Source organism: Nelumbo nucifera, chromosome 1 (genome assembly GCF_055504915.1).
Source record: "Nelumbo nucifera cultivar China Antique chromosome 1, China Antique-T2T, whole genome shotgun sequence".
NCBI classification, from domain to species: domain Eukaryota; kingdom Viridiplantae; phylum Streptophyta; class Magnoliopsida; order Proteales; family Nelumbonaceae; genus Nelumbo; species Nelumbo nucifera.
The window spans coordinates 128314132-128326499 of record NC_142649.1 but is presented as its reverse complement, the minus strand read 5'-3'; the positions used below and the strand labels follow the sequence as shown (position 1 = coordinate 128326499).

General features: G+C 38.7%; 1 protein-coding gene across 5 annotated transcripts in view; it reads left to right on the top strand.

Moving 5' to 3' along the window:
• The window catches only part of LOC104613155 (P-loop containing nucleoside triphosphate hydrolases superfamily protein), a 47340-nt gene that overhangs the window by 15157 nt on the left and 19815 nt on the right, over positions 1-12368 (top strand). For all 5 annotated transcript variants that reach the window (XM_088894196.1, XM_088894197.1, XM_010280861.3 and 2 more), the window contains 3 exons: positions 1511-1725; positions 3417-3567; positions 7763-7954. In XM_088894196.1, the coding sequence (XP_088750322.1) occupies positions 1511-1725; positions 3417-3567; positions 7763-7954 (558 nt within the window). The remainder of the gene's footprint in view (positions 1-1510; positions 1726-3416; positions 3568-7762; positions 7955-12368) is intronic.

Here is a 12368-nt window from a genome sequence, read left to right as displayed (position 1 = left end):
ACCATGGGTTTCCGACTCTTGGTGGAGAGGAGAGTCTGGAACAAGGGACATAGAGCACTCATCAGTAACAAAAACTGAATTAATAGAGTTGAAGGATTTACCTGAGGCTGGGATGTGAGGAGAAAGCATAGGAGATAAAGTGGTTGTCACTTTCTTTTTTGAGAAATTGGAGCACTCTGTCTCCTCGAATTGGGGGAAAAATTTCCTTGTCACTGTATCAACACAAAGACCCCTTTCTGTACCCAAGTATGTACCTCTCTGTGAAGTACCCTTGTTCAGCTCTGAAACAACCCGATCTACCTTCTTTTTGGCCTCTTGCAAAGCACTAGAACCTGGGAGGGGCTCAGCCGAGAATGGGTTAAGACCTCCTCTGTTGCATACTAAGTTTCAATCACCTGCTTCTCCCCCTCCTCCTTTTCCTCTCCCACCGTGTCCCCTATGAACAAATGATCTAGGTTGAAAGCATCCCTGTTCTGTTCTTCAAAACGATCTTCATCTTCTGCACTGCCTAGACTCTCACAAGCTTCCGAGCTTTCATCATAGTCAGAATCTGAACCACAGCTAATCCATCCTTGGTCAGCCTCTTCCTTCTCTTCTGTAATATAAGAGTTTTTTCATAGAAGCATGTACAAAATAGGTGACCATGAGTGCTCTATCACGTATGCATTGCCTTGATGACTATGCTGGAAATGTATTCTTACAAGCAAAGAACATACTCTTTGGAATCAAAGTTGTCAAAACATGGTATATTGATAACCTTTGAATTGGGAGGTTTTCTCAGAGTTGGCTTTTTCCTGGGATTTGTAATTTAGCTAAATCTATCTAAACTTCCTAAGCATCTCTTAGTGGTGATTGAAACTGGGTTAGTCCTAGTCCTGAAATATAATTTTGCTTTATAAATGGCAATAATGCATTCTTAAAATTCTCCATTCAACTCAAGTTATGCCAAGTACTTATCTTGCTTCATGAATTCTTTTTGGGCACACCACAATATGCAATCGTATATTCTGAAAATGCAACAATAAACTTAGATTCTTTTTATCTTTGAACTTAGTACCTATGGTTTTAATATTATGTGATCATGGTTTTCAAATAGGGGAAGAAAACAAAACTAGTGTAGTTAAGATGGGTAGGCAACACCTAGTTTTTTTTACCTGGCAAGGCAAGTTGCTGCCTATGTAACAAGTAGACATCACCCAGGTTACAAAAGTGAATGAGTAAATAGTCATATATAATACATTTATAATGTGTGTACATAATCATACACGAATATTATGGAATTACATGTTAACCATAAAATACTAAACCACGAATTGACTTAGTAAATGATGACATCACAACCGTTAGAAATATTGACAAGATTTTGTATGAATACCATGCATACTGAAGGATTAGGAGCTCTAAGTGGGCATAATTTGTTACCAAGATTTTTGTTTATACAACTTGCCTAGTTGAAAACCTAGTGGACACCTTGGAATAAAAATTAATTTACTAAACTCTCTTATTGAAGGTTGGTGACTTCTCCATTGATAATCGCGCTGGCATCAGTCGAACTTTGCACCGCATAAGTGCCATCAGGAATCGGAAGGGAAGGATTATAGGTTTAACTTGCCGTGTTGGTCGGGCAATATCAGGAAGTGCTGATTTGTTGCGAGACCTGGTTAAAGATGGGGCTTCTTTGTTGCTCATTGGGCCTCCAGGAGTAGGAAAGACTACAATAATCAGGTTGGTTATTTCTATGTATCAACAGTTTAGGAGCTATTACTACTTGGTGTAATGGTAAAATCTTGGGCTGGCAAGCATGCGGGTTCAAGTCTGAGTGCACAAAAAAAAAGGAAAAAAAAAATCCGAAGTTAAAGACCGTATCCAGTCTACCCCTCCCAAGACCCCAGATAGCTGGGACCAACACTGGATAATATCTTTTAACAAATTGGCATGTTTCAATGTTTTGAACTTGTGTAATTTTAAGATGCTTGGAACTACCTGAGAAAAAAAAAACTTTGTTCGATTTGGCTAAAGATTTTATTGTCAGATTGTTATGGACAACTTTTTAGGTTTTAAGCCTTCTTTTCCTTTGCTTTATTTTTTATTTTTTTGCCAACAAGATTTGTTTATGCAGTCTATCTTAGTATAATGCATGTAGATAAACAAACAAAAGTGAGTTCTAAGTTTAAAAGTTCCACTTTGTCTTAAAAATTTAGTGAAGGTTTTGCATTCTCTCAAGCTGATAAGTATGTATTTCTTAATTTCCTGTCGAATCATCCTTCTCGAGTTCTTCTGATAAGGCAAAAGTATTTCCCTTTTAATAGATTTTCTCCTCCCCACAAGTAGGCTATTATTATTTTATTTACCAAAGGTTAAAAAGATTTAATGGAGGTTTTGGTAAAAAAATTGAAAGAAAATAAAAAGAAAGGAAAAATGAAGTGATGGAGAAAGGAGGAAATTTGTTTCTCTGCTCTGTACCAGCCCTTGGATTTGAGTATTGGAGTTTTATCATCATGAAAGAGAAACCGTCTCACATCTTAAGAAGCAAACAGAATTGCACAGCAGTATCCTTTCTTTTATTAATTTTTTTAGTAAATCCAGCTCAAGGATTTTTTTTTTTGTTTTCAGATCAATACCATAAATTTCATTAATAATGAGCAAGATACAAGAGAACATCCAGGAGAGAGATAAACTCTCTTAACTCTCTCCAAGATGACAATAGAGGACAGCAATTACAGAACAGCCCAGAAAAGTTGATCCCTTCCCATCCCTTGCTTTGCCAAAACATTGGCAAAAGCATTTGCACTCCTTTTAACCCACTGCAACTTGATCTCTATATTGTGAGTTAAAAACTTAAACTTCCTCCTTTCATGAACAAATTTCCACCTGCCAGTTTCGTCTTTCTTCAGCCAGCTAACTACCAGCTTTGAATCCCCTTCTATGATCAACTTTCTTATATTCAACTCCTTTGCTTTTTGGATCCCTTCTATCACAGCCAGGATTTCTGTCCTCAAGGAGTCTCCCACACCTATTGGTCCTGAGTAAAGGGCAATAACTCCACCCTCCTCATTCCGAAAAACACCTCCAATACCTGAAGGGCCCGGATTCCCCTCACTGCTACCATCAAAATTCAGTTTAAAAAACCCACTAGGAGGTGGGACCCAAACTGGCCTAATAACAGCTCTTGGAAGAGAAGAATCAGTGACATCCTTCCACTTTCTAAGTCATTTGTGGGAATGTCATCAAAGCCAGCTCAAGGATCATGTATGTGAAAAACTAGCTTTCTCCTTAAGGTAAAAGCAACCTAATAAGAAAATACAAAAACAAATAGAATCTTGCATATGGAATTCTAAGAATTCTATTTGGTGGTTGTTAGTAGGTACAGATGACTGTTGAAATTCAACAATAGCCTTGACATCCAACTTTCACAGGGAGATAGCTCGTATGCTGGCAAATGACTACAAGAAACGTGTGATGATTGTTGATACATCTAATGAGATTGGTGGTGATGGAGACATACCTCATGCAGGAATTGGTAATGCCCGCAGGATGCAAGTCCCCAACTCTGATATGCAGCACAAGGTTGGCCATAGAACTACTCCTGATACTTGTCCTATTGTCCTTTTATGTCTTTATGTTGGATATTGAATTCCATACAAGAAAAAATTATAACATCTACATACTTTTAGCATTCAGCTTGACATAGAAAGCAAGGTATCATTAATCTTTACATTAAATGCTAGATGGTAGTAGCACTGAATACCTTTTCCATATCTGCATTGGAATAGGTTTCAGGTTTGGGTGTAGGCTTAGGTATCAGAGCTTCCTGGAAAATGAGGCTATACAACATATTATAACTGATATTCTAAATATTTTAATAGTCAATTATTTTCTTCTTTTCATTTTCAAGTACTTTCTAATATCATTATCTCGTCTTAAAAAATCTATTAAATATATTAGTCTTTTTTTTTTCTGGACAAAAATCTATTAACTGTACAAGTTAAACTGTAGTGTTGACATTGTGAATTAATACGGTTATGTCCTAAGGTGAGTTGAAGGATCTCAGTTTTATAGGTATTATATACCCATTGCAGGAAAGCATAAATAATATATACTGATAGCTTTGCTATTTTCTTAGTTCCAGTGCTGATGTATGTAATTATGCATGTCATGCCGTCTCTGTTCTAGATATAAGTAGTAGTCCTCTGGTGCTACAGTTTAGCAACCTGATATGTATTTCACTTGTCTTCTGGCCATAACTGGATAATACTTGGGAATACATTTGTATTTGGGTTTCAGTGCATCTCTGCAAGTAGCTGATAAGAGAATCCTGCTCAATAAGTATTTGCGATACTTTCTATCAATTGCTTACTTTAACACTTATTGTTATTTACCCCAACACTTCCATCTAAATTTTAAAGTTCTTTAGGTTACTGCCTAGGGTTCACCTGTGACCATGATTTGCATACTGTGCTCTAAGGTCCAGAATGAAGCATGGGTCATTTTGGATTTATTTGACACTATCATATTAGATTCATGATTCTTTGGTGTCCAGGTATTAGACCTATTGGAATTTGGAAGTAAGATTGCAAAATATGCTTTAACATTTGACACAAAAAGTCCAAGTTTTATTGCTTTGAGAGTCTAGGATACTAAAACTTAATGTTGTTCAATATTTTAGTTATTTTATTGACCTTTCTTTTTCTCAAATGTATTGCATTGGTTTTGATGGCTGTTACTTTCAATGGGTTCCAAGATTGATACCAGAAAAAAAAATCTCTGAAATGGGGTGGAGGTCCTTGAGGATAGTGACACAAGAGAGAACCCAAAAGGAAGCTCGTCATTCTAAGGAATTCACCAAAGAGATAAGATCAAGATAGTAAAAATCCTTCCGAGAAAAGCTAGAGGCTCAATTGTATTCAACCCAAAATTTTGAACTCCATTGTTCTGCAAACTACAGGGCTAATATAGACTTGCTTGGAACAACCACCTAAGCTGAGTAATTAATAAGGTAACTACTTACAATGAATCTCAACTAATTAGATTCATGAATTACTCTAGAAGACTTGGACTTAGAAACTAGAGAAAGCATAGAGAAAATCAAAAGACTTGGAATTATGCATTTTTTGGAATCCCGTAGACAGACTGCACCCTTGAGAAGAAATAGGCATAATTTCTCCTAGAGAACTCCAAATCCAACTTTGTTTGATCCATTCTAGGTATTTGTGACAATCAAATGGTATCACAGCCATGGGGATGCTCATGTCAAATACTCCACTCACTCCACCTTGACTGGAGGACCCACCAGACACGATAGAATCCTCAAAAGACATAATATAAGGTCTGATTTCACAGTTCAGTCAAAAAACATCCACTAGTACACAGACAGCACTAGATAACAATTCCTTTCGGTGCACACACAAAAAAGTCACTAGCACACTGCTGAATCAGCTTCTAATCCCAGAAAACCTGCTCCAATACTATGTTTTCTGGGTGAAAGATATCAGAGAAACAGAGGGAAGAGAGAAGAGAGAAGAGAGAAAGAAGAGTTTTTGGGGTCAAAATCTCAGGCTGGTAGCGCCAGCTTTAGTATTTATATTACGGCAACCCAACTTAATAATAGAAGAGAAGAAAAGTACAAATATGCCCCTGCAGCACAAAGAATAGAAAAAACACAGAATAAATAACATAAAAACTAGCTGATTTTAACAAAAACAGTGAATAATTGCTAGTTCTCAGTTTTGTGGAATGGTGGTGTAGCCGGCAACTTCAAATCCACAAGAGGGCTTCGACAAGGAGATCCTTTGTCACCCTATTTGTTTATCCTAGCAGAAGAAGTTCTGAGTAGAAACCTTGCTAAGTTAAGTGCTGAACAGCTGGAGGGAGTATTTGTTACTCATAGAGGATGTCCAATTATTACTCATAGCCTCTATGCGGATGACACCATTATTTTTACTCGGGGAACAAGGAGGGTATTGGACAAGGTTTTGGAGGTGATAAAAAGATATGAAGGTTGTTCTGGAGAAATGGTGAATAAAGGAAAAAATTGCTTTTTCACCTCGGCGAGAACTACTCGTAGTAGGATCCAGATAATTAGCAATGTAATTGGATTCAGTCATAAGAAGCTTCCCTTCACTTACCTTGGAGTTCCTGTGGCTAAAGGAAGGCTGAAAATGACAGATTTTGTTGACATGCTATCGAAAATTGCTTCTAAAGTTGCCGGGTGGAAAGGTAGAATGTTGTCGGCTGGTGGAAAACTTGTTCTCCTTCATCATGTCCTTAATAGTATACCTATTCATGTAATGACATCCATAGCAACTCCTAAGGGGGTAATTTGTAGAATTGAACACATGTTGATAAACTTTTTGTCGGCCAATACTGATTTGGAGAAAAAACACAGTTGGGTGTCTTGGAACAAGGTAACAGGGCCGTTTAAGGAGGGTGGTTACAAATTAAAAAAATTCAGGATGTCCATCAAGCACTTCGTCTGAAGGCTCTGTGGAAGGTCCTATTTCATGACTCAATCTGGTTGGATTTTTTAAACCAAGGTGTTGCGGAATAATCATTTCTATATAGCATAATGTCCATGTTTTACTTCTCAAACTTGGAAATTGAATGTGGAATTGAGGCATGACTTGGTGACTCTTTCCAGGTGGATGGTGGGGAGAGGAAATATCATTTTTTGGTTTAATCATCAAAAAAAGAAAAAGAAAAAAAAATCAAATTTGGCTTGATAAATGGCTGGGTTCAGGACCTTTGATTGATTGGGTCACGCATGTTGAAGGTATTAATATTCAACTACAGGTTCGTGATGTGTTGGATGTTTGAGGGGACTTGGAAGTTGGAACCTTGATCATATTCGGAGTTTTCTTGGTGATAATGTTATCAATATGATTCAGAACTCAGAGGTCAGGTTATCCAATCGTCCAGACAAATTAATGTGGATGGTGGAATCCAATGGTGAATTTTCTCTTAAGTCGGCTTGGTGCTTTTATAAATCCCCTCACTATGAGGTTCATTGGTACAAGGCGGTCTGGAATAAAGCAGTTCCAACCAAAACAAGCTTCCTACTTTGGAAGGTTATGGTTGGCAATGTTGATGTTGGTGCAGACATAAGAGATCTTGGAACCTCTAGTCTCAAAATGTTATTGTTGCCAACGGCCAGCAATAGAAGACATCAATCATATTTTTGTGCATGGCTGCCTTGCTGGAAAGGTGTGGACACATTTCAGCAGACTTTTGGGGCTGCCTTATAGAGGAGTTGAAAATGCAAGGGAGCTTCTTTCGTGTTGGGTTTTGGCGGCAATCAGGTCTAATAATCAATGGTCCTTCCTTGTGGGCCTGGTGCCTTGCTTTGCAGTATGGGAAATTTGGAAGGAAAGGAATCGACGTAAAATGGAGAACAAGTTTCAGTGCTCTCAAATTTGGATATTTTAATGTGTTATTGCTCTCTTGTACAGATTTGAGGGGTAAGGTATTTATGTCTTCCCTCCTAGGCTCCTATTTGGATTTTAATAAACCCCTTTTTCTTTTTATTTTTTTAAAGAGGGTTACTGGGGAAGTTTTTAGTGTTACTTGTTCTCTCTCTTTTGAGATCTTCTTGAATACAAGGATCTTTTATTTGTTTTTGTTATCATCATTGTTAATGTGTATTTATCTATGTATATGCATGTGTGTATAAACACAACACATACATATGTTAAATCTATCCTAGTCAATAGCAAATTTAGATCCATCAGTTAAGTCTAAGTGTCATTTTATTTCTTCACATTTCTAGGTATTGATAGAAGCAGTAGAAAACCATATGCCTCAAGTAATTGTTATTGATGAAATTGGCACAAAACTTGAAGCTATGGCTGCTAGCACAATAGCGCAGCGGGGAATACAGCTAGTTGCCACAGCTCATGGAGTAACAATCGAGAATCTGATAATAAATCCTTCTTTAGAGATGCTTGTTGGGGGTATACAGGTAGGTGCACCTATTCATTTTAATTCATTTATCCTTTTAATTGCATTTTGAACATGCTAGAAACTACTGACGTAAACCTGTTACAACATTTAATTAATAATATGGACTGCAATTGCAATTTCTACCTTGAACGTGAATCTTCTATCTGCAAAAATTATGGATGGTAGCTTGCTAAGTTGGTAAAATTGATGAGGGCTGGTATCTGATATCATAGACATACAATCAAAACCCATCCTTATGGACCAGCACATTAGCCTACTAACCCTCCAGACTTCCAGAGTAATGAAGTCAACTAATAGACTGGTTAAAACTGGATATAGACATGTATGATTCTGTTAGCAATGTTTTTTCCTTCTTTTTCTTTTTTTTTTTGCCCTTTTGTATGAGGTGTGTGAGGAATATGAGGCGCATGAGGTGTACACCTCAGAGGTATCAGCGTCTCTGGCATATATGCCTCAGGGTGTTTTAAGGGCGTCTTGCCGTACACCTCCCATGCCTTTAAAAACTCTGGCTGTTAGTAATACCAATTCAAGCAACTAGATTTTATATTTCATATACAACATTTTGCATTTCACATATGGATAAATATGAATTATTACATACTTGATTTAAGTGTCAAAATAATTATAGTTAATTCAAGTTTCAATGGATATGGCATTAAACAGAATGGGATGGTGAAACAGGATTCATGTAGCTGAACCCATATAGTTGGGATGAGGCTTGGATGATGATGATGATGTTGGGTCTCAAAGAATTGTTGTGGTTGTCGTTATATTTGTTTTTTGTCTTTTTTGTTGTTAAATATATACTAAAAAAGATAATATGCAAAGTGGTTATTGTGAGGACCTTGGTGTCCAGAACCATTAATATAGGGGCATAATTTCCACATGATCTGCAATTCAGATGAGTCAGAAGTAGACTTGGTCCTAAATCTCGTATAATGAATATTTGATTTGTGGATGATGAAAAAGAAATGGTCCTTCTACGCAGTTCAAGAAATTGCTTCATTTAAAAGAATCCCACAATAAATTGAATTAGCCAAGTCTATGGTCTATTTACTTAAATATTTTAAAACACGGAGGTGTGAAGCAACGCGTTCCACTACTTGGAGGTGTGAGGATGGTTCAAACTGAAAGGAGGGAGAAATCCATCGTATGGACGCCAAGAAAACAGCGGAATAGGTGGGCGAATTTCAAAAATTTTTCTCCCTTCAATCAATTGGGAATCGTATTCCCTTATTTTAGAATCAATTATTCAAGGACCTGCTCGAACCAAACCAAACCAGATCTGAACCAAAGATCAAGGGAAGGGTTATACCTGATACGGAGAATCAAGATCTCCCAACGTCGGTGTTCATGCCCAAAGAGAGGTCCAAGATCCGCTCCCGCTGAAGATGACACAGTGACGGTGGAGCAGAACCAACAGTGTGCGTCCTACGCACCGAACTCTTCGCAAGAATCCGATGGAAGCTTAGAGCACCGAACCAAACCAGTCTTTCAGCAATGACTGATGTCAAGAACTAGCTTCTTGATCGTCCCTTCAGAGGAGTTCGAACCAAGCAGTAAGGTGGTGGCGGCTGGAGGAGTTCCTACGGCTGAAAGTGGTGTGGATGCAGATTTTCAGCTTAGGAAGATGAGATCCTATCTCAAACTTGCAGGGTAATTCATTGCCAAAACCTAGGTCGAATTCTTGTAATTCAAGATTAGGGTTTCCTCCTTTCTTAGTGATTAAGAAACCTCCTAATCCTATTAGGAGTTATCCCAATCCAAATCAAGAGGTTACCGGATTCAAATCACATTTGAATTTGGTCTCCAAGAGTGGAAAGGGTTAGAACCCTAATCCTTTAGCTAACCCTAATCCCAGATATGCCCCCTTAAGTGGGTGATCATATCAGCCCAGGTCGAAATGGGCTTTAGGCCCAATAAGTAATCAGTGCTCAATAAGTTTCCAAACTGCTGCCCAGTTGGGCTTCTTTGTATGGCGTGTGACCCAAGCATTGATCTACACATCAGCCACATGGGTTCGGCCAGCCTTTGTTACAAGGCCTAGCCGAATTCACTGGAAAGCCCAGTGAACCCCTTGAGCCCATCACATGGACTCGATGGGCCCAACACTTACACTAAGTGGTCCCTAGGCCAAGCCATCTTATAAAAACCCAGGGACTATGGGCAGATGCAAGATTAGCCCATCAGGTGTAACCCTAAATGGCCTTACACTTAACCTCTCAGCCCATAATGATCAAACACTGTCCGACAAGAGAGGACCTCTCCCTCGGCTGCAAGGAACAGTGTTGCACTCTCTGCTCACATGGATCCCGGGAATTAAAACCATTTGCGAACATTTTGAAACCGTATATGTATATATATCATATATATAAAATTTGCAAAACAAAATTCCAACGATTGAAATCAACTGCCGGCAGTTTGGTTTCCATCAGAGAGAGTGCATCCCCGATCATTACCTTTGTCCGACAAAGGGGCTGATCCCGTCACTATGATCACCCACTCAGATGAATTCTCAGACTGTCCCAACATACCCAGGTTTTGACCCCCCCTAAGGATCTCACTGATTGACATATCAAAGACAACCCAATCTGACACCTAGTGCAGTATCATAATCGAGTCTAGGGGTCAGGTGTAACTTTCCAGTTTTGCCCATCAATCTCCAAGGTCCAGGGCAATACTGGAAATTTGGTCCGGTTCAAGGATTCAAGTAATCCTACACTGCATGTGCCTTGGGTCTCACCCTGGCGGCTGAGACAAGCCACCCCAACACTTGACAGCACACCAGTGTCAGCCTTGGCAGGATAAATCTCCCCGGACTTATCCAACGGCTGTGAATGTTCTAAACTAACACGAGTCTCATTAAGTGTCAAGTTTAAGGGTCTTACACAGAAATATACCACACAACATGAATCAAACATGTACTTTATTTATTTACACTAAAAGTCAAAAGTACATCAAAACTGATTGGAGCTAAGGGCATACAAAATTGTCTAACACAAACTGTAAGAGGTGTAACCGTGTAAGTCTCTCAAGCACAAGGAGGCTTATGCCTCCTTAAGAGGACAGGGATGAGGAAGGAGGATTTCATCTTTATTTTTGGTTTTATGAAAGATGTCTTAATTAAGAAGAATGAAGATGCATAAAAGAAAAAACAAATAGGGCTGCTTTAAAAAGGTGATAGGTTCACCCCCTAGCCAAGGGCCGCCCCGACCCAAACTTTCTTTTCCGTTCTCTTTCCTTACCTTCCTTTCCTTTTTCTCTTTTTCTTCTCTTTCTTTATTTTTTTTCTCTCCCTTCCCTTTCTTTTCTTTTCCTTTCTTTTTGTCTTTTTGTATGATGCATGCATGAGGCGCATTAGGCATGTCTCAGAGGCATCAATGCCTCAGGGTGTTTTGGGGGCACCTTGCCTCCAGGCATACACCTCCCATGCCTTTTAAAACACCGATTTACCTAAATGTCCAATAATATTTTCCTACTTCCACATCAATGCTTCTCCTTCATGTACTCGATTATTATATTGCAGCCCCTCTCTCTGTCTCTCTTTCTTTGCAAAAGGCATGCACAAGGGCACTGAGTTTTCTATCATTGGTATCATTCTTTATCAATTTACTCATTGCAGAAGGTTATTAGAGAAGCATTTAGCTTATATCTGGATCATGCTATGGCTGTTTTATTGTTTGAAATAAAGTTAGGAATACTGGTTAGGATGCTATATTCATAGTCTTACTAGCAGGGACCCGTGTGATGCACGGGAAAATCTGAAAGATTTAATAATTTTATTTTTTCATTTAATGTTGATTTATAAAAATAATTATTGTTAATTGAATATAAACAAATATTTTTTAATAAATTTAGTTTTATTAATAATTTGTTGTAATTTTAATAATTTTTATTCTTTTTATTATTTTAAATGAAAATTTGATTAATTTTAAATAAATAAAAATAATTATAAAAGCTAACATTTTTATTAATTCCATTAATAATTAACAATTATATAGGAATGACAACGGGGTGGGTTCAGGACAGGCCACCCCATTCCTTTCTTTGCCCCATAGTTAAGACGCTCTACCCCATCCCTACCCCGTCCCCAGTGTCACACGGGTTCAGGGCAAGGTAACCACTCAATGTCGGGCGAGTTCAGGGGCAAGGCACCCCACTCCTCATCAAGGATGGAGAATCCTCGAATTTCCCTGCCTCGTCCCCAGTATTGGGCAGGTTCAAGTAGAGGTGTAAATTGGGTCGTGTTGGGTCGGCATGACAAGACCCCCATGTGGCCCGCACAAAGTGCGAGTCGTGCCGTGCTGGCCCACAAGACGTCCCGAGCCGTGCCTCCCTCCTCTAGGATAATTTGGGGGGTCAGTTTGGCACGACCCACGACTCGAGCCCGCATAGGCCCGTGCCATGCCGTG